General features: G+C 43.1%; 1 protein-coding gene across 7 annotated transcripts in view; it reads left to right on the plus strand.

The window, feature by feature from the left end:
- Positions 1 to 22819, plus strand: part of rbfox2 (RNA binding fox-1 homolog 2) — a 37418-nt gene that overhangs the window by 5089 nt on the left and 9510 nt on the right. For 4 of the 7 annotated variants that reach the window (XR_003295484.1, XR_003295485.1, XM_026302818.1 and 1 more), the window contains exons 2-7: positions 1781 to 1831; positions 12395 to 12601; positions 13630 to 13800; positions 14302 to 14355; positions 14471 to 14563; positions 18324 to 18411. Coding sequence is in view for 5 of the 7 variants with exons in the window: in XM_026302818.1 (XP_026158603.1) it covers positions 1781 to 1831; positions 12395 to 12601; positions 13630 to 13800; positions 14302 to 14355; positions 14471 to 14563; positions 18324 to 18411 (664 nt within the window). In the remaining 2 variants the exon portion in view is untranslated. Of the gene's footprint in view, positions 1 to 1780; positions 1832 to 3559; positions 3845 to 5333; positions 5581 to 12394; positions 12602 to 13629; positions 13801 to 14301; positions 14356 to 14470; positions 14564 to 18323; positions 18412 to 22819 lie in introns of those variants that run through there. The other 3 variants (XM_026302816.1, XM_026302820.2, XM_026302819.1) reach the window with 3 other exon arrangements.

Raw genomic sequence — 22819 nt, forward strand, 5'->3', positions numbered from 1 at the left:
ATAGGAATAGATGCAAAGCTTGTGACCAAATTAGACAGCACACATACAAAACAATCACACACGCACCACCAGACACCTACCACTATCTCTAGTTTTGGGATTCATGAGTACAAGGGATCACTGTCGCAGCGTGAAAAGATGGTGTTAAGGAGAAAATTGGAGGTAACTGAGCATCTCACTTTTCAGGTTTCATCATTACGGGGACTTTCTTGTTCCTAACATGCTCGTCCCGCCCTCCCCCTTCCTTCCTACCTAGCCATCTGTTGACTTCAACATATTTTGCTGCTTCCTCCTGGTCTCTCACCTGGTCTTCCCCTGCCGTGTCTTCTTCTCTTTTATCCACCCCATCCCCCCGAAACGCCTCCTCACCCTGATGTACTATCACAGCATTAAGTATGAGAAATCTTTGTGTTTCTCAGTGCGAGTGCCTGTGGTATCGAGAGAGAGGCACACTCATCCTGAGCAGCCCTCCCTCTCTCATTCCTCCTGGTTTCTGAAGGAAATTAAGCACATGACTCCACTCGTATGAGTCATTGTCTTTGCTCCCTCCATTTTATTTTTTCGCTGTCCAATTCCCAGCTCTGGTTCCTCCTTCAGTTTCTTGTGCATATGAATTCCAGATGTTCCCAGGTGTGTCCCCCCCCCCCATTTTGACGACTCTATTTTTGTCTGCAGTTTTTTAGTTTTTTTGATCTTCTTCTGCTTGATACCTCCAGCATGCTGTGTTTAGAGTTTAGCCTTGCTGTAAAATTGGGTTTATACTTTATTCATGTTATTCAAGCCTCTGAGAGGCAATTCATTATTTAGAGCCACCTCCCAAAGCTGGTTCACTAAGTACATTTTTGGCTCTGAGATAGACTAACACAAGCTGTATGTTTCAATCACGAAGACACTTACTTCTGCCCCATCCATGACCAATCTCTTGCATTTGGAAACATTGTGTAGTTTTATTGAAATGGACCCATGGGGTCTAGAGTTAGATGGCTACAGTATTAATCAGGCGAACTCAAGCTGTGAAGCGCACAGAGCAAAGTGTTCCTCCTGGGGAAGGAGCAGAAGAGGGACATTGGTTCCAGATGAAAGGGAAATCAGAGGAAGGACAGGGAGAGGGAGGGCGGAGCTGAGTTGTTTTCTAATCTGGTGACATGAAGCCAGAGACAGGCAAATCTGTTTTCCCCCTTCAGCGCATGTTGTAATTGCTGTGAAAATGTTCCTTTTTAATGGATTACATTAGCATAAAAGCCAAAACAAAGTGTTATGAATACGAATAAAGTGAATTACATATTATTATAGGAGCAGGGACATGATTTCTGTTTAATATTCAAATCCAAACATAATCTTTTTATTTCCTTGTGTCTTGTTTAACTGTAATTACTCACTAGATGTTTGATGTATCATCTCTGCTTTACACAGTCTGAAAACTGACATGAACATGTTGGAGATTGCATCAGGGCTCATGATACCATTTCACACCGATGGGCTTCGTGGTGACACTCATCCTCTCTGCCGTCTTTCATCTCATGCTCGCATGATCTCACTCGCCCTCCGTTATCACATCTTTACAAGCAGACAAAAGATCCACTGGGTGGAAAACTCTGGAGGTAGCAGGAGTGTGTCACCAGTGGAGTTTATTTGATTGGGAGTCGATCACACCACAGTAAAGGAGTAAAGATTGGGTGAATAAAGGGAGCCACAATCCTGAGTAATAAGAATAATCTTTAGGATCATTTTAGGTAACTGACCATGTAGCATGTAAAAAATCTGCTCTCTTCTCTTTCAGAACAACGACCCTTTGACCCTCAGTTACCATGGCTACCCATCTCACAGTCAGGTAAGAAGCGAATTTCATCCCATACACATGTAAAAATTCATATTTAAGAATACACTATGATCTCATTCTCTTGTTTCTGTCCAATCTGGATATGTTGTTCACATAACGTTTTTATGGCTCAGTGACGCTCTCTAAACCACAAGGTGGGGGTGTAGATTGTAATTTTTCAGTGTGCAGAAGAAGACATGCCTCCACACCCTTTACTCTTTCAGTCAAACCCTCCCACTACTTTTCTTTCTAGGCAGTGTTGGTAATCAGCTTTGTTAAGCAGGGAAATATTCTTCGCTTTTATTCCCACAAACAACAAATACAAAACAACAAATACACGTTCAGATACCAGCTGTATTATAATGTATGTTATTTGAGTGTGCGTGTGTGTGTGTGTGTGTGTGTGTGTGCGTGCGCGCGCGAGGGTGCCATCTGTTTGCTGTTGTATTAGCCTGCTGATTGTGTTATTAAACTGTTCGGTTTATGTAGTTAATCCTTAGATCATCCTTCGTTCATCCACTCATTCTCCCCTGCTCTGCCCATAATCCCGTAGTCCCGGCACTGCGTAATGCCCAGCAACCTCTGGCTGTTTATCTGCACGTTTATCTGCTTTAAGCCGCAACTTGTGTGCTTTTTTTCCCCCTTCAGTGTGAGAGATTTCTTTCCTGGCTGGCTTTTGTGTTGTTTGGAGGATATTGCGGAAGCCTGGAAGCCAATTAGCCAGTTTTCGTTTTGCTGTGAGATGGTACAACCATGAACCATTTTCTTGTCTCACGATAATTTGCGAAGAGTAGTTATAAAACGTTACCTTGTGTGAACAACTCTGGTGTTGGGGTTGAAAGGATTTAGGGAAGGACTAATGTACGTCAGGGCCTCCGACAAGGATAAAAAGACAGAGGAAGAAAACAATAGCGGGCAGCAGGGGCTCCCACAACACTGAGGTGCTAAACTGTCAACAGCAGAGTGAGAAGGATGTGATCAAAAGCTCCTGAAGAAAGAGCCTGGAGAGCTGCAGAAGCCTGATGTGTGTGACAAGACAGATATGGAATATGAAACTTTTCTGGCCTTTTCTATCTGCTGAAGTCATTTTTGCAGGCTTAACGGTGATCGATGTTAAGACTTGTTCTACCCTGGAAGCCTAGTTAAAAATTGTAAGCATGGTCCTCCATGCTCACAATTGTGAGGAAAAGTGTAGAGTTAATAGTAACACGTTGCACGTACTCATTCGAAAACAAAAAAGTGCACCTTTGGGGATTATTTATAACCTTAATATGACAGTATTCAGACTTGAGCCCTGTTTGAAGTGTTATAAAATTGCTACTAGGTCCAACCCTGTTGGATCACAGTCGTGACTTGGGTGCTTATTCAGATATGAGGCGAGGATTTAAAATTGTTAGCACATTTATGTAACAAGGTGCGTGTCTGAAAGGGGCTAGAGAGAGATAAAAAGAAAGTCTTCACTTCCTCTCCCAGTGGTGCCAGCAGCCCCAGTTAACTCACCTACATGGAGAAAGAGAACAGAAAAAGAGAGAGAGGAGGCAGGGACTGCGACATGAGAGGGAAGCAGAGGGGAGGGGAAAGTTTGCAGGTGTGACAGAGGCAGGGAGGGGGGAGGCGCCAGGCTTTCTGTGTGAGAGAGGAGGAGGACTCCAGAAGAAACAGAGGAGATGAGCAGGCAAGGGCACAGCAGCAAAACACAAGGCTGGGGGTAGAGGAAAAGCAAGGAGCGAGTGGGAGAGGGAAAGAAAAGAGTGAGTGGGAGACGAGAGAGAGAGAGAGGGGGAAAGAAAAGAAAGTGAGCGAGCGAGAGTGACAGGGACAGAGGCCAGCGGAGGAGGAGGACGAGCCAGGGAGGAGGAATGGGGGGGATTGGCAGGACAGACAGAGCGAGCGGGGGCAGAGAGAGGGAGATTTTGAATCTGTGAGACAGACGAGAGAGAGAGAGAAAGAGAGAGAGAGAGAACGACAGTTTGAGTTGTTGCACAGAATACGATGATGGGACTGTACTATCCTTCCGTATTGTCGGTGAGTGTTTATCTTGATATCTTTTCATACTCTCCTCGGTGTACACGCCTGCTGTACACCGAGCTCAGGCTGCACCATGCGTGAAGCGGCGTCAGTGCAGACAGCGCTGTCATTGAGCATGAAATGTTAATTAACTACTAACAGATGAGGACTCTACTTGACCCCTTTACTACAGTGGTCCAGTCAGGGCATTTCAGACCTTCATTAGGACCTGGTGGACAGCTTTTGTGAGGGAGAAAAACAGTGTAGTGTAGTAGGCGTAGATGACAGCAAGATACAGGCTGGGATTATGATTTGCTATGGTAAAATGCATGAGTGGTGGTGTATTATTGTACGCTGCTGTTGTGGCATCTGTTCTCCTGCCCAGAGCTAGAAGCGCACACATTAGGAGTATGAACATTAGGAGTTGTTACTGCCACAAACTGCACTGCCATGTATTATTTATGCTCAAAGAAATCGACATTAACACACAATATAACATGTTAGTCTATACGACTGCATGAACAGGCTTAGTATGCAGCTTCTGCAATAATGACAGGAGAGAGGTTTTAGAGGCTAAAGAGTGAAGACAGCGCAGAAACAGAGTGGAGAGGTAAGTAAAAAAGTCATTCCTCTTTATGGTCCCTGCAGCTGTCTCTGTACATCTCACAGGCCTGTGAGTGAAAGGGACAGGTGTCCACAGAACAGTTGTCTCTATCTTTCTTTTTTCTTGCTCTTGCTCTTTCTTTCTCTTCCCCCCTTCTGTAGGTCTTCTATTCAGCTAACACCTCCTCACTGTAATTTCTGTGTCACAGATTTCTCAAATGCACAGAAGCTCCAGCACACAGCAGGCTGCAAAGTTGGTGCATGAAGTGTCACGTTCATATCATTATATTTCATTTGGTGTGAATCAGGATGAGCGTTTCTTCACGTTTGTATGTGTGTGCTCGTGCGTGCTTCTCTTTCAGCCGTACCTTGAATTCCTGCTCTCTTTACTGTTTGACCTCTTTTCTCCCTCCTCTTGCTCTCCCTGGAGCCCTGGCAGCTGTTATCTCAATGTTTTCCTTTAAGAGCCTTTGGAAGAGAGGGGGATGGGAGGGAGGGAGAGAGAGAGGGAGAGAGAGAGAAAAAAATGGGAGCAGGAGAACAGAAAATTGATTTTTAAAGTTATGGGACATCCCCACTCAGTTACCAGGGAAGCCTGTGGATGAGGAAACTGAATTTAAGTGGAAATGAAGTCAACACTGAGAAGTCACAGTGCTATCAACAGGAGAGAGCTAATTTAAGACAGTTTCATACTGTAGAGCTGACTTTGCAGTTACATGTACGTGTTCAAGTGCTTGGAGTTGTCTCCTGACAGGTGTAATTTATTAGCTCTTTTATAGTGTTAGGTTCTGCAGATTTTTTTGTTCTGTGCTGAAGGAGTGAACTGCAATTGCACATTAGACTCTGAAGACAGAAATATTTTCTCAAGCCCCACCTAAGTGTGTGTGCCCTGAGGCACGGGAGAAACGCCTACCTGCTGCAAAGCTACGCACACTGCCACGCTTGCATAAACTGTAAGCAGGGCTTTGCCCCCACGAACCTCCTCCACTGCCCAAATCTTGTTATTGATTCTTTGCAGGGTTAACAGTGATGGTCGTTAAATGATCCCAATGAGTAGTGTTGCCGTGGCAACTTGCATGCGTTATTCATTTTGTTCAGATTGCTAGATGGTTCGAGGAGCGAGGACGACATTGATGGGAAACCCATGTGAGGTAAATATCTTTTGCACTGTGCTTCTAAAAGATAGTTATGAAACTGCTCAAACCTAAAACTGTCATAATGGCTTCAGGCGCTCTTTGCATCTTTAATGACTTTAAAAGCACTCGCTGTGAGGCATCTGCATGGTTTTAAGAACCTGCCTTTGAAATAGATAGGGGTTACCCTCGCTGACTCTTTGGATGTTGCGGTTGACAGTGACAACACCATCCTGCAGCTGGCTTGTGTACACCTTTTAAACACGCTGGACAAGCAGATGAGTGATGTATTATTATGTATTATCCAGAGCCCTACCTGAGCGCTAAACAAGACTAACTCGTTTCATGGTCATACCTAATATATTGGAAGAGGTGTGTCGATGTGGGGTAAATATGTAAGTTCTGCAGGTTTGTGTGTTCACCTGCATATGTGTTTGTCAGCAGTAACAAACAGGTTTTAAAGAGAAATCGATTTGGGCAAACAATGTCATCATCCCTTTGTTTTGGAGGGTTTATCTTTCATAAACAGCTGCAGCGAAGCGACCGGACCATAGACACAGGCAGTGAGGAGATGACGGGGAGAGTCAGCGTGTGTCTCTGTGTGTGTCTCTGTGTGTGTCTCTGTGTGTCTCTGTGTGTCTCTGTGTGTCTCTGTGTGTCTCTGTGTGTCTCTGTGTGTCTCTGTGTGTGTCTCTGTGTGTCTCTGTGTGTCTCTGTGTGTCTCTGTGTGTCTCTGTGTGTCTCTGTGTGTGTCTGTGTGTGTCTGTGTGTGTCTGTGTGTGTGTGTGTTCCTGAATATATGTATGTGAAAGGGAATCTCCCAGAAATGGCATGCAGCCAAGGGAAATCATACATGAAACCCTACAAGGAAAAGGATGGGGGTGTATTGGGAGGGGTTTGTTTGACAAGCAGACATCTTACCCTATAAGGTGATGCTTCAGAGTGTGGGAGGAGGAGCCTGAGCACCACCGATATCCTGTTGCTATGAAGCAAATGGGCTTGATTGACACGTGTGGGGGCGGGACGAATTCAAGAGTCCCGTCTGGATTTTATGAAGCGTAAAGGAGCGCAGCACACAGTAGAAAGAAAGAGTGGGAGGAAAGGGAGAACAGCAGCAAGAGGAGCAGAGAAGAAGAAGAGCAAGAGGGGGAGGAGGAAGAGTGATGGAGGAGGAGGAGGGGTTGACATGGGATGGAATAATTTAACAACAGGGTGTCTCCTGGCTCATCGGTATGCCACAGACACTTTGTAAACGTTTCTCCAGCTGTTTGCAGCTTGGATAACAACAGCCCTGAGTCAAAAGCCAAGATCTGAGCTGAACACAACTTCCCCAGTTAATACAATTATTAAGCCAAAATGTGAGCTGCTGCTAACAGCATGACTCACATTTTCCATCAAGTTTGTTGAATTAGGCTGTAGACTAATGGCTCGAGGCCCAAGGAAGAAAAATCCTGAAATGTCATTATTCCTGTGAAATGACCCAATGCTGCTCTAGATAGCTCTTAGCCTCTCCTCTCCTTCCTCCCTCCTCGTCTCTTCCTGTAGTGTAGTGAGACTGCTGCAGACGGGCACATTTTATAACATGCCTCCTCAGACACACTTGCTGCTGCTAACTGACCCAAAAATAAGCCAGCTACAGCTAACGCTCTGAGTCACTGGCTTTGCTTAGCCAACGCATACAATTACAAAACCCTTAACGCCTGACGCCCTAACGCCAGGAGAGCATGCACACGAAAACATGCACATGTGCACTAACAGACGTACACAAACCTGAGTGCTGACACAAATGCACAGTATACAGTTTGCTTGTCTACAGGGCAGCACTTCTCTTCAAATTGCTCAAGAACCCCCTGTCCCTTTATCCTCTTTTTATCCTGCTATCTGCGTGCATTTATTCTGATGTGAATCACAAAGGGCATGTGGAGTCAGCAAAAGGCCCCTAACTTGTAAGCAGAAAAAAACACTACATGCAGACACACTACTTTTGCAGATACTGGGCTGTCGCTGCAGTGAATCAGGTAGAGAGAGGGCTGCTGAGATGTAGCTAAAATGGATCTTCCCTGAAAATGCCATTCGTCAAACACAAATACAAGGTTGTTTTTGGCTTGTGTTCCCACTTCTATTTCGGGCTGGCAGAAGGAGCAGCAGCAGCCGGGGTTGTCCATTCTCCTGCTGGGCTGTAGTCTGTTTCTGTTCATGGGCAGCAACAATGAGGAGGATGTTATGATTGACAGATAACCAGTGCTATAGACTGAGGAAATGATATCTAGTGTTGTAACCAAGATATCAAGTCTCAAGTGTGCTTCATTAAAATCAGAGTTGTTCTATCGGAGTTGCATCTAAGTCCAAGACTGACTCATTTGTAGTCAAGTGAGTTGTCATGAGTCATCAATGTTGGGACTCAAGGATGACAACAGTGGAGTCGTGTTGAACATTTTTACGCAGAGTAGGAGGGTAGTTTTCCCAACATATTTGATAAAAGGTAGAATTTCATTAAATGGCTGGTAGTCAGCAATATTCTCTGCACCATCCACCGTGGCAAGGGCATCCCTGAATAAAGTTTCCTGGAATTTATTTCCTTCCTTCATTGTTATATATTGTTTCAGTTCACGGCCAGTAGGTCACATAATATACATAATAGCTTGAGGTTTTAGACAGGACTGAAGCTGCCAGTATATTCCCTCAGGGCAGCTTGTTGGACAGTCAAACAGCTTTGAAAACGTACCTACCCCATGCCTTTCTGATGTCTTTTGGTCACTTTTCACGTGAAGAGCCTTCACGTTATGTATTATCCAGAGCCCTACCTAAACAAGACTAACTCGTTTCATGGTCATACCTAATATATTAGGCTTTTTGCCGTGAAGATGTCTTCCAGGACAGACTGTTTAGATATTAGCCTTGTTATCCCCATATTGAAACAATGCCACGTCTCCCCTCTCTCTGTGGTGTCCAGTTATTAGGATTTATTTAATGGAGTCCGCTTTTGTGGTGTCCGCTTCTCACTCCTCCTCCCTGTACAGCTATAAATCACTTTTGATTTCCAACCAGGTCGGAGAAAGCTTAAAAAGAAAAAAGTTAAGGAAAAAACATAACTAAACTAAAGTTATCTGCACACAGATCACCATTGCCATCCAGAAATAGGGACTTTTGCCATGACTACAACGTTTTATTTTCATTAATGTCTTGGAGCTGTTTGAAACTGTGCCTACAAGTACACAGACTAACACCCACTGTCGCTGCAAAATCTATAGTCCCCTTTCATTTTTCATCGTTTTGTCACTTGACCCCTGCTGAGTGATCAACTCCAATATCTCTATTCCTGTTTGTCAATCATCCAGGTAACCTCTGACTTTGTGTCCCAGTATAAGTTGCTCCACTCCACACTACAGTTAATCTAGGATCGGCTGATGCAACGGGAAGTCATCCACTGTACCATTTAGTACATTACGTATTTTGTCTCCTGCATCTAAAAGCCCAAACTGACTAATTTCTCAGTTTCTGCTCTACTCTCCTGGATGGAGCAAATCTAATGACTTCAGAATGTCTCATCAGATGATTGCAGCTCATGTTCACATTATTTCCATCAGTGATGTAACAGAGTGGATCTTTTCCTTTTAACCACAAAGGTATACACAAGTTTCTGATCTAGTTTTGAGGTTTTGTTAAATTAAATTTTGTAACTGCTGTTACAGGTTAAAGGAAAGTTGGACTAATACATGTGCAGCTAAGAAACACATCAAATGAATATTTATCCAACACAGTTTACTCTGTATGCTGTGAAATGGAACTACTTTAAACTGACAACTGAGGTTCTCAGTTGAACTAGATGTATATTTTTGTACATATTGGTATTATATAATCAAAACCCTCACAAGTGGTAATGACGACGACCAGTCTGTGCAAATAATGAGCAAACAGTTCCTGATCACTAAGGTACAAGAAGATTGTGTTCCTGCATGAAACTGAGGCAGCACAGGAAATGCAAGGATGTGAAAGATGTTATCATTTAGCAAAGTCTTAATTTGGATGCTTGTGGACAAGATTGGAAGAGGTTCATACAGCTGCAGGGCTTAGATAAGCGGACACAGCTGCAATCGGAAAATGTGAATGCAGTTAAACTTGGACACTGTGGTCAGTAATCTGGTGGCTGTATTGCTCGAGTGCCAGGCTCTGACGATGCAGAACGTGCTCTTATTCTGGCAGAGGTGGAGTCTCTTCACCTGGCAGGAGCTGTTCAGGGATGTAGGTATGAAATGAGGACATGTGCAGTGAAGAATATAGCAGCACAGTTTGAGATCAGTGTTAAAATTAATGACAAACATGCTTTTATTGTGTGTTTTCAGGGAGAGGAGGGAGGCAGATAACAGCCGTAACAAAAGATTGAGTTGAGCGTGTTTGTCTTAAAGTTCGTGATTCTCATGTTAGCACAGAAAGAGGAATAGCTGCAAGGTGCAATAGTTTCTAATCGCAGAGGAAGTTTTCCTTTAATATACAATATGATATAGGTGTATACAAATTAAGAACAATGCTTAAAGACAGTTGTTAATGTAGTGTTTTTCACAAATTGTGGCATTTATTAAAAAATAAATCATTAATTATCTATCACGTATAAAAATATCTTTTATTACTACTACTCTTAGATACTGTGTATTTTTTAGTACAATGAAGGTGAAATCGGTTTTCATAGTGTTTGGACATGAAATTAAAAAATTAATTAATTTGTATTATATTATCTGCCTAATACATTTATTATGCCTTATTTATATTGGGGAAGGAAGGATCGCTGCATAAATTCAGGTTTTAATAAAATTATTAAATACACATGACTCATTTTATTTGGTTTGTTGATGCCTCTAGTCTTATGCAGGCTCAATAATTTTGACTGGCAAGGGGTGACATTTGCATTACATTTCACAAAAATAGTTTGGCAGCTGTGAAAAATAAAACATAAAGTATTTAATTTTATTATTACGTGTTTCCAGTTTTAAAATCAACTTACAAAATGTTTCCACCTGAAGACATAGATTTAATGCTAAAAGTAAACAAATAATTCAGTGGATGTTTATTGTTCTCATCCCCCAGGGCAAAAAATGCATTTGTGCAAATCCACCTGTTCTCCCTTTTAAAGAGCACAATTCTCTAACACATATTATAGAAAGTAGAGCTGTATTTATTTTTGTGTTAATAAAAGGACAGAGGTTCCTTTCACTGTGTACTCGCAACTCCGCTCTATCTGCTCTCATTTCACAATATTGATGTGCTCCATGTCGAATGCTTGCGTCCTCTGGTTTGTCGAGGGGCTTGGCTCCCGTGTCACAGGTGTGACGCTGACAAAGGTCAAAAGCTTGGAGACAGATGGCATACACACGCATGCATGCACGCACGCACACCCTCCCACACACATTTAGCACTCCCAAAGGGACAGAGATCTATTGTGCATCTCAGATGGGCCTCAGTGCAGCCTGTCACGCACACACACACACACACACACACACACACACACACACACACACACACACACTCTGTAGCCAGGCAGATGTCTATTACACATGGAGTCTTTTTAGGGGTGATATCAATTGTGGTTGTGGTTTGCAAAAATGCTGCAGAACATTACTGATGCATTTATAACTGTTACTGCCTTGTTCTCTGGTTATTGTTTTTACTACTAATAAAAACAAAGAAAATCTTTATTTATATACTGTAATTAACCTTATTACTGTCACTACCAAATATAAAATGATAAATAAATCATCAATAGTGAAAAGGGTAATGTTTTCCAATAGGAGGAGAACGAGCCTTAACAATAAAAAAACCAAGTGAACTGAGGTTAAACTGATGGATGGAAACAAAAGTATTTCATTGTGGTGAGCTTTGTATTTTCATCATCTATATCTGTTTTTACAGCAGATTGTCTTTGATCATATAAAATTTGTTTTCATGTAACAGACTTTATTCTTCATTTACTTTGCTGTTCATTTATTTTAGGCTCACAGTTGTGGTTTTGTGTGAAATGCTATATATCTGCATGGATTGCTGCTACACTTGGTCCAAACGCTCATAAGATAAGAAAACCACCTCAGGATGAACTATGAGAAATGTAGTGGTCCTTCAGTTTTAGCATAGTGTCGTCACCAGGTCTCATTTGTTCAGTACTTTTGGTTGTTCTCAAATAGCTTCTTCAGCTACAGTGAATAAATCCTAAAGATCTGATAGTGATGGTTGGTTTAGCTTTTACAGTTACAGAGCAGAGGCAGGCCATTCCTCCTCTATCATTCATCACCTTTTATCATCCATCCCTGTTGTCTCCCTCTGCTCTCTCTTACCATTTAGGGTATCATACCCCACTGCCAACAGCAAGGTGTGTGTGTGTGTGTGTGTGTGTGTGTGTTTTCTGGAGGTGATAATGTGCGTGAAATACTTGGGCGGGTTTGCTCACCAACAGTTGGTCTTTGTGTGAGTGTGTAGGTGTGTGGGTGTTTGCGTGTCAGAGGTGGTTTGTGTGCAGAGGCGTTCGTGAGTGTATGTGCAGGCGTCAGACACTCACCATTACACAACACTCTGAGCATGGAGGCATCTGACCCTCAATAATAGATGTGGCTGCAGTGAATATTTAATGGGTGGAGGGCACAGACACGTGCACACATTAATACACACAAGCGCACACACACATTGGAAAATGGAAATATAATATCCATGCCTGTGTGACTTTTAGACTGAAGCTTTTACGAGAGAGGTCTCTGTGTGGTTGGGTGATGCTCTCAGTAAAAGAGACTGTGGAATTTCGCCGGCTGTCTACTTTACTTTTCAATCCCTTCTCTCTTGCATCCAACAGGGCTCTCAGGATAGTGCTGGTGGTCAGGAGGGACTCGTGCCCCCACCTTTCTCCGCATTTCCTCCACCTCCACCGCCACCCCCCCAGAACGGCCTGGCCCTGGATTACGGAGGCAGCCTGTACGCAGCGGGGGCCGTCCAGGGCCCCGTGGAAACTGGTGGAGCGCCGAACAGCGCTGCCAATGCCATCAATAGCCTCAGTGCCCAAGTGAGTGCCAGCCTCTTCCTGTGTATGCAGCCCACTGCAGGTTTTAGGATGGAAGAGTGTGGATGAATATGACATTGGTTCTGTTGATAGCAATTAATAGCGCTTAGAATAATAGTAAGGGTGGACCAAGCTGATGTTTTCACATAATACTAGTGCTGATGCCAAGAATCCCAAATTTAAAATTTATAAATGTCTCTGTGCAGAACAAAAACAGATCTCTCAGTAACATGAAACTGTAACTACACATTGATGTGTATCAGAGCAACTTAACATGTTACAGCTTCAGTGTCTCTCCCTTCTCAAGGTGCAGGCAGAGTGTGAGTGTGACAGAATAATGGATATGAATGAGGCGGACAGACAAAATGACACTGAAAAACTGCGGTCTTACAAGTAGAACAAATATTATTATTTCTCCTGCCAATAATGGTACTTTCAATTGTGTGCTCACAATCTTTCTATGAGCCAGTCTACACTGTCCACACTGCGAGTGGCTGACTTTAGTGAGTTTGATAGAGTTTTGAGTGTAAAGAACGAAGTAAAAGACAGAATTAGTGGATTTTCTTCTGGAAAAAGGAAAATAACTTTGGTTGTAATCAAAACTACAGACCTGGATGAGGTTTTGCTATTGGTGTTATAAAGTGACTTTACATGTCATTTAAGAAAAACAAATTCTCACACCTGATGTGCTGAAGCCAGTGATTGCTTGGTGTATTTTTGATAACTATCAGAGTATCTAGTACTAAATTCAAAGTTGATGATACAATTTTCTTTTGATCAGCAAATAAGGACTGTGGCACCAATAAAATAAAAAATGATACAAACAAAGTTGACCAGTCCTCCTGTGGGCAGAATTTTATTGTTTGGGTCACTCTTAAAGAGAAAAAAACTTGTTTTGGTTCCATCTACTAAAACTTTGTTTCGTGATATTGTAGAAACAAGTAATTTGATTATGTCATCTTCTATGGAATTGAGCTTTTAAATGATTTTCTGACATTTGCACACATCATATTCTTTCACATCACTCCCAGCAGTCAGATGGGTCCTCCCAGATCGATGGACAGTCAGGGGTTGGCTCAGGAGGAGGAGGTGGTGGGGGGAGCGCTGGGGATGATTCAGATGCCAAGGGGACCCCCAAACGCCTCCACGTGTCCAACATCCCCTTCCGCTTCCGAGACCCTGACCTACGGCAGATGTTTGGGGTATGCAGACTAGAATAATTTCCCCTTTTCACAATGCATCAACATCAAAAACAACCCAGAAATGTAGCTTTGGATTAAAATGCAGTTAGTAAAAATAATGACTCAGTGATGTCAACACACTGACCTTAGATTATTTTTTACTGTTCGTATCCCCTTCTTCTCGAGAAATGTTTAAAACAAAAATACATTTCCATCGTGTCTGTCTGTGCTAAAAGAAATCATCTGTCATACTTACAGAGCATCCAGAATTATCAGTTTGTGGGCAGCTTGTTTAAAGTTAGGTGTAAAAAAAACAAAAATCTGGCTCTTTTGTAGGAGGAAAGTCTCTGAGATGTGACACATAGAAAAGAGCAGAGGCAAAGAAGATATTGAAGAAAAAGGGCTGCCAGAGCTGGCTCAGTGCCGCTTCATAATGACTGAACAGTGCTGACACCCTGTGGCAAGATTTAGGACATGACTTACATTTTTACAGTCTGTTCATTTTCTCCTTTTGTGTTTCAGCAATTTGGCAAAATCCTTGATGTCGAGATTATTTTCAATGAGAGGGGCTCCAAGGTATGACACGTGCACCAATATGTAATTTTTAAAATTAGATAATCAATGAGAAGAAAAAAGCTTCAACCTTCTCTCACTCATTTTCTCTTTCCGTTTCCTTCTGTTCTGCTTGCAGGGCTTTGGTTTTGTAACGTTTGAGTCAAGTGCAGATGCCGAGAGGGCCCGAGAGAAGCTTCATGGTACGCTGGTGGAAGGACGTAAAATCGAGGTAACTCACCACCCTCTTCTTGAAACAGTAACCATTTTCTCCTCTGTTTTCCTTTCATGTGCAACAATGACAATTCGTTTTTTCCAGTGGTTTCTGCCCCAGAGAAGGTTTCCAGATGGCTGTATGTTTTCACCTCTAACCCCTCTGGCTTCACTATAGCATGGTGCAGTGGTGTTGCGCGCACAGACATCTGTTTTGACGGCACTTCCTGTTGATGTTGCTGTTATGTGTTCTTGTTGTGGGCTGTCCATTGCACCTTGATCTTAAAGCTGTGTGATTTGCAACGCATGCTGGGTGGAGTGGCTCCTCAACAGGCATGACTGGCGAAATGTCACTATGACACAGTTGCTGACAAAATCTGCTTCCGTCACGGCATGTAGGATTTTTTGTTTTCATGCACCTTTTCCATCACTGTCATAACTTCTTCCATGATCATGATGAGTGGCTGTTTTTAGTTTATGGTTGTGTTTATGACTGGAAGGGCAGTTAATAGCATCTCAGTTATTTCCCTCTAAAAAGTGCTTGCTGGTGTCTGCAAAGGCTACTTGTATGTTGCATGGATGGAACATGAGGTTAGAAACTGTCTTGGAGACATTCACTCTTTCATTTTATTCTCCGAGGGTGTCTTTTGGTGGCAGGTTTTTATGCTTGACGTGTTAAGAGACAGATGCATGATGGGGGCATTTATTGGAGACGGTTTCAGAGAATGAGACTGCTGTGAAACGTGTGGTGTCACTTCAAAAACTGTTTAATTTCAGATGTGCAAGATGGACGGTTTAAAAACAAATGTTTACATGCACACTTACATCCACCCCTCCTGAAAGAAACACCAGATTTCATGGAAGTGCACTTTGTTATGACATCTTTTTTTTTTTTTTTTTTGTGTGTCAGCATGAGCTACGATTTCCATTGCAAATGGCCTTGAAGATCAAATAAACCATGCTTTTGCCATTTGCTCTGGCTCTTGATTTTGAAACACGCTTGAATTCTTGTTTTTACGTGCTTCTAAAGCTCTTCTGCATGGTTTTTTGAATGTCCTGCACTCTTCTCTCGTCTTTGTGTGTGTGGGTGTGCAGAATTAAAAAAATGGAGGGTGGAGAGAGAATGAACAAGTGAAGAGATTGCAAAATACAGCTGCTGTTTTTATAGATATTGGTTCTTCTCCATCCCTCTCCACTCCTTTTCACCAGGCCAGTCTGTCTGTCTCTCCCAGTTTGTGTGTCCCCATATGCATCTGCATTTCTACTGTCCATCCCTCCCTCCATATCTCTGTCCATGTCCCTGTCCTGTGATGTAGTCTGGTATTATAAACTCTGGAGAATGGGTTTAAGTTTGAGCTTTGAGTGATTATTTTGCCAGTTACTTCAGTACAATGGGCAATAATAATGGGTAGTTTCCCTCCAAAAATACATTTAAATTTCTGACATTTTCTGTTTCCATTTTTTTTGCTCCTTTCTAAACCTTTATGATCTGTGTTTGTAGTGAGTGTCAACTAGCAGAGGCTAGATTGTTGTGAAATGGCTGATACTTCCAGGTGACTGTTGACACGTGACCTGTGACATCACTTCCTCTCTACCACAGGCTGGGGGTTGCTTTTCATTACCTTGTTTTTTTGTTTTTTTTTTGTTTTTTTGGTTTTGTTTTTGTTTTTTGGTTCATCATTTCTTTCTTACATATATTTTCTCTATTTCCCTGATGATTTTTGTATGTTGTTGTTGTTGTCAGTCTCCACGGTAACTGCTCGCGTGTCCTCACGCCGTTTCCCTGGCAATGGTAAGTTGTGTACACATGGCATCATCTTTGAATGACCCCTCCCCCCACCCCATCCGTCCAAATGAAATAAAATGCACCCAACACTCAAATGAAGGACTCCTTTACTGAGGGAGCTTGATTGATTTTTTTGATTGACAGAACGCGATTGGCTAATCCTGTGATTGGGGAGGTGGTGAATGAATTACAATTACGAGATTAGCCATTGACCGCATGGCATTATGAGGGCCACTTGTATAACTGAATGTACTGCATCTATCTGCAAGTGCAACGACTATGACTACCACTTCTTATGCATTCATTCAAATCACCTCTCTAACTGCATTCAGCATTTAATTCCAAAGCTGTATCCTGCATGGTTTACTCTTTTTCGTCATCTGTATGACGTCATGTAGTACTATGTCATCTCTCTGTGTCATGTGTCAGCCAATAGCTGCATTTTTGCACCTTAGTGGGACAGCATGCTGAAGCATGATCGCTATGTTAGCTTTACTGGAGAGAGGATCAAAGTTGTCTGTATATCATGGTGTGCTGTAGTACCTGATTATCACTTTCTGTGTCACTTTATAGACTGCAGACAGTTGTAGAGGTATGGTTGTTTAGTGTTAACATCCAAATTAAAGATATGCAGCTGAGTAGTGTGTGCCCCACAGACACTGCAGGCATATTCTACTTCAAAGTAAAAACACCTTGTAATATCTACACTTTGGGCTTTTAAGAAAGAAAAAAAAAGCTGCCATCAAATCATTTTAGTCCCCAGCAAAGCAAACTGAGCCACCGATTAAGTAAGGGCAGCTTGTTATTGTGATGTTTGTGTGAGAAGTGTCTTTGTTTTACTTTTCAATAATTTTGGTTCAGGGTGGTGTGTGTTGATGATTGTGTGCTTTGAGGTCTTTCTGGTGTGCGACACTGATCTGGAATGCCTGGCAGTGTTTCACAACCATGGTTTGATTTGATTTATTTTGTTTATTTTGTGGAGGAATGATATTTGCATCCCCCATTCTCTCTGTCATTTATCTAGACTGTACTCTCTCTGTTTTTGTTCTTGCTCCACTCATCATTTCTCCATTGTTGCTCATGCACAGTTCCAGTATAGCCCAATGTCAGATGTATTCTGTATGTGTATAAACCGCATCCTGTTGTTTCTGTTTATTCATCAAAAGAATTGCACATTTGGATGGATTGTTCACTCTCTCTGTCTCTTTCTTCTCCACATCATGTCTATGTTTTTTGTCTTTTCATGTGGACTGGCTCCTCTTCCTGCATCCTTCCACATATCTGTCTTTTCTCTATCGTTCTCTCTCCTTCCCCTTCCTCCTTTTTCTGTATGAAGTGTATTTGACTGGGAGGGCTGCCAACCTTTTTTGATTGGTCTCTTGCTGCATCTGATGCTTGCTGATTGGCTAGTTTTGCTCACCTCTGGTGATGTAATGCGCTCTTGATTGGCTACGTGTAATTTGTGTATGAACTCTTCGATTGATGTTTTTGCATTGTGTTCAACTGATGAATCTGCTGCTTAATTCACCTTCTTTTTCCCTTCTTTTTTTTTAAAAGGTAGCAATATAATGGTCTCGGATTTCTTTTTGAATGCCTTTGTTCTGAAATATTTTGTTGTTTTATTTGTTATGTGTGCCAATGGTTGTATTGTTTGTGTGCAAATCTGCCTGACGACTCACCAGGATCCTTGTTTTCAATGTCTACCTACTTCAAAAGAAGCGCATGCATCAAATATCATCACTACTCATCAACAGAATTAACCTCTGTCATAAGTAAACTCTGTTTAAAGTTGAATGACACCTCACACTTACAGTACAAGATTAATATAAAAGCTCATATAGCCATTATGTGTCAGGGACTACATTCAGTTTTAAAAAGTATAAATTACAGATTTTATTATCATTGGACTCTGTATCGTTTAATCGTTCCATACAACTTGTGTGTCTGTTAAACTGAAGTGAATTATCGTCTGACCACTGTTTCTGGTGTCCAGGTCAATAATGCCACAGCCAGAGTGATGACGAACAAGAAGATGACCACACCATACTCTAATGGAGAGGGCCTCGCAGCTCTACCATATGGTATTGCATTTTCTACAACTCTGGCTTTATTCAAATAGTTTTCATACTGTCAGAATACATGAATAATGTTTCAAATCAATATCACCATTTTAACTGGATTGATAGTAATATCAAAATACATCCAGTTTAAGCAGAAATACTGTTATTAATGCAATAAATTTAATTCCGCTGTTTTATTATCATACAAATTATAATTTGCACAATGGATTTTTAAATCATTGATATTCAATTCAATTCAATTTTATTTGTATTGCGCCAAATCACAATACAAATCATCTTATGGCACTTTACAAAAACAAAAAACCAGACAAATCTCTTATGAGCAAGTACTTTAACGAAAGAAAAAAACTCCAGCAGAACCCGGCTCAGTTTGGGTGGCCATCTGCCTCGACCGGTTGGGGTGAATGGATAGAGCAGAGAGAAAAGAACAGCATCAATAAACAACAAATAGACACTTCAGGTTGGTGGGACCAGTAACTGCACATCAGTGATATACAGCTCCAGGACCAGTGACACCTGCAGAAAGTACAGAGAGAACAGAGAGAGAGGGAGAGAGCACAAACTAGGGGAGAGAGAGCACAAGGTTAGTGACATTCAATGGTGGAATATACTGTGAGAGAATCAGAATCAGAATGAGCTTTATTGCCAAGTGAGTGTGCACACACACACACACACAAGGAATTTGTTTAGGTACGGGGGGGTACTCCAGTGCAAACAGACATAAATACAAATGCTACAACGGGTCAAACAGTAAACATAAATGCTACAGAAATGCTACAAAAAATTAAAAGAAAAATGCACAGATAACCTGAAAAAACAAGATGAAAGGGGAACTAATTGATGTGCAAAGAGCAAAAAGGTGCCAGTGTCATAGTGCAGGCGGTGGAAGGGAATGGTGGAGAAATACGAGTTTAAGAGTTGGATGGCCTGAGGGAAGAAGCTTCCTTTGTGCCGGGCTGTCTTGATGTTTGGAGCTCTGAAGCGCCGGCCAGAGGGTAAGAGCTGGAAGAGGTGGTGGCTCGGGTGCGTGGCGTCCATAGTGATTTTCTGAGCTCTTTTTCTCACTCTGGAGGTGAACAGGACTTGGAGGGTGGGTAGGGTAACACCGATGATCTTCTCAGCAGTCCGAACTGTCCTCTGAAGTCTTCGGATGTCTGATTTAGAGGCGGAACTAAACTAGACAGTGATGGAGGAGCACAGGATAGACTCGATGACCACTGAGTAGAACTGGGTCAGCAGCGTCTGTGGAAGGTTGAACTTCTTCAGCTGGCGCAGGAAGTACAACCTCTGCTGGGCCTTCTTCGTGATGGAGTCGATGTGAATGACTCCACTAGTGCCACAGTGCTGTTCATAATGGTGAGGGGGGTGGGTGGGGGCATTTCTCCTGAAGTCCACAACCATCTCCACTGTTTTGAGTGTGTTTAGCTCCAAGTTGTTGTGACTGCACCAGCAAGCCAGCTGCTCCACCTCCTGTCTGTATGCAGACTCTTCACCGTCCTGGATGAGACCAATGACAGTGGTGTCATTTGCAAACTTCAGGAGTTTTACAGAGGAGTCACAGGAGGTGCAGTCGTTTGTGTAGAAGGAGAAGAGCAGTGGGGAGAGAACACACCCCTGGGGGGCGCCGGTGCTGGTGATGCGGGAGCCAGAAGTAAATTTCCCCATCCTCACTAGCTGTTGCCTATCCGTCAGGAAGCTTGTAATCCACTGACAGGTAGAGTCAGGAACGGAGAGCTGGGAGAGTTTATTCTGGAGGAGTGATGGGATGATGGTGTTGAATGCTGAGCTGAAGTCCACAAACAGAATCCTTGCATAAGTCCCTGGTTTGTCCAGATGTTGCAGGATGTAGTGCAGCCCCATATTGACTGCATCATCCACGGACCGATTGGATCGGTAGGCAAACTGCAGGGGGTCCAGGAAGGGTCCAGTGACGTTCTTCAGGTGGGCCAACACCAGTCTTTCAAAGGACTTCATGACCACAGATGTCAGAGCCACTGGTCTGTAGTCATTGAGTCCCGTGATTTTTGGCTTCTTGGGGATGGGAATGATGGTGGAGCGTTTGAAGTATGCAGGGATTTCACACAGCTCCAGTGATCTGTTGAAGATCAGAGAGAAGATGGGAGCCAGCTGGTCAGCACAAGTTCTGAGGCATGTCGGTGAAACCCCATCTGGTCCTGGTGCTTTCCTTTGCTTCTGCTTCCTGAAGAGCCGACACACATCGTCCACACTGGTCTGAAGTATCGGAGCGGGGGAGAGGGGGTTGATGATTGGAGGTGTTTAATGGTTGCTCTGGAGGACAATCAGAGCGGGTGGGGGGTGATTCAAATCTGCAATAGAACTCATTCAGATCGTTCACCAGCGTTTGATTGCCTATTGAGGAGGGGGATGGAGTCCTATAGTTGGTTATTGTCCTCAGGCCTCTCCACACTGAAGCAGAGTCGTTAGCTGTAAACTGGTTTTCCAGCTTTTTGGAGTAGCTCCTCTTAGCTGCTCTGATCTCCTTATTCAGTGTGTTCCTGGCCTGATTATACAAGACCCGATCACCACTTCTGTAGGCATCTCCTTTGGCTTTACGAAGCTGTCTGAGTTTTCCAGAGAACCACGGCTTGTGGTTGTATGTTAAGAAGGTCCGGGTGGGAATGCACATGTCCTCACAGAAACTGATGTAAGATGTAACAGAGTCAATGAGTTCATCCAGGTTTGTGGCAGCAGCTTCAAAAACACTCCAGTCAGTGCATTCAAAGCAGGCTTGTAGCTCCTGCTCTGTTTCCCTGGTCCATCTCTTGATAGTTCTCACTACAGGCTTAGCAGATTTGAGCTTTTGCCTGTATGTTGGTATGAGGTGGACCAGACAGTGGTCAGAGAGTCCTAAAGCTGCTCTGGGGACAGCGTGATATGCATCCTTTATTGTTGTGTAGTAATGGTCCAGAGTATTCCCCTCTCTGGTGGGGCACTTGATGTGCTGCTTGAATTTGGGCAGTTCGTGGCTCAAGTGTGCTTTATTAAAGTCTCAGAGGATGATAAAAACAGAGTCCGGGTGCTGCTGCTCCGTGTTTGCGATCTCCTCAGCCAGCAGATGCAGCGCGTCGCGCACGCGCGCTTGAGGGGGAATGTAAACACTGACCAGAACGCACGAGGAAAACTCCCGTGGCGAGTAGAAGGGTTTACAGTTAATGAAAAGTGCTTCCAGGTCAGGACAGCAGATCTTCTTCAACACTGTTACATTTGTACACCACCTCTCATTGATGTAAAAGCATGTCCCACCACCGCGTGATTTCCCCATTGCATCTGAGTTGCTGATCAGCTGGAATCCGGGCAGATGGAGCGCGCTGTCCGGTATGGCTCCATTAAGCCAAGTCTCTGAGAAGCGCAGCCGCTCCGCCAACTAAAACGCTCCACAAAACGTCAGAGTGTGCAAAAATCGGAGGAAAAATATCCTGGGAGTGCTGCCGAATGCTTAGCAGTTCAGCCCGAGTGAAACTTAATAAGTTACAGAAACAAAGTGCAGGACAAACTAACAAAAATAACAAAACTGGAGAGCTCCAGACCAAGGCAGCTGTCCGCGGCGCCATCTTAAAAAGGAAAGGCACCATCTTAAAAAGGAAAGCGGGGAGAGGGGAGAAGAAGAGGGGAGTGTTAGGGTTAGGGTAGGGGACCTCAGTGCACCGATGGTCCTCAGGCAGTCGAGGCCTATAGCAGCATAACTAAGGGATGGTTCAGGGTTACCTGAAGCCAGCCCTAACTATACGCTTTGTTAAAGAGGAAGGTTTTAAGTCCAGCCTTAAAAGTACAGAGAGTGTCTGCCTCCTGAACCCAGGCTAGGAGCTGAAGGCTCTGCCTCCCATTCTGCATTTGGAAACTCTGGGAACCACAAGTAGACCTGCACTCTGAGAGCGAAGTGCTCTATTGGGATAATATGGTACTATGAGGTCTTTAAGGTATGAAAGCGCTTGATCATGAAGGGATTTGTATGTGAGAAGAAGGATTTTAAATTCTATTCTGTATTTTATAGGGAGCCAATGTAGAGAAGCTAATATAGGAGAAATATGATCTCTATTGCTAGTTCCTGTCAGGACTCTGGCTGCAGCATTCTGGATTAACTGGAGGATTTTTATGGAGATACTGGGACATCCAGATAGTAATGAGTTACAGTAATCTAGCCTTGAGGTAACAAATGCATGGACTAGTTTTTTTGCGTCATTTTGAGACAGGATGTTCCTAATTTTGGCAATGTTGTGCAGGTGAAAGAAGGCAGTTCTAGAGATTTGTTTTATGTGGGAGTTAAAGGACATGTCCTGGTCAAAAATAACTCTAGGTTTTTCACAGTAGTGCTGGAGGCCAGGGCTATGCCATCTAAAGTAGCTATAATTTTAGAAAAGCTATTTCTGAGGTTTTTAGGCCCAAATAC

Source organism: Mastacembelus armatus, chromosome 1, assembly GCF_900324485.2.
Source record: "Mastacembelus armatus chromosome 1, fMasArm1.2, whole genome shotgun sequence".
Lineage (NCBI taxonomy): Eukaryota > Metazoa > Chordata > Actinopteri > Synbranchiformes > Mastacembelidae > Mastacembelus > Mastacembelus armatus.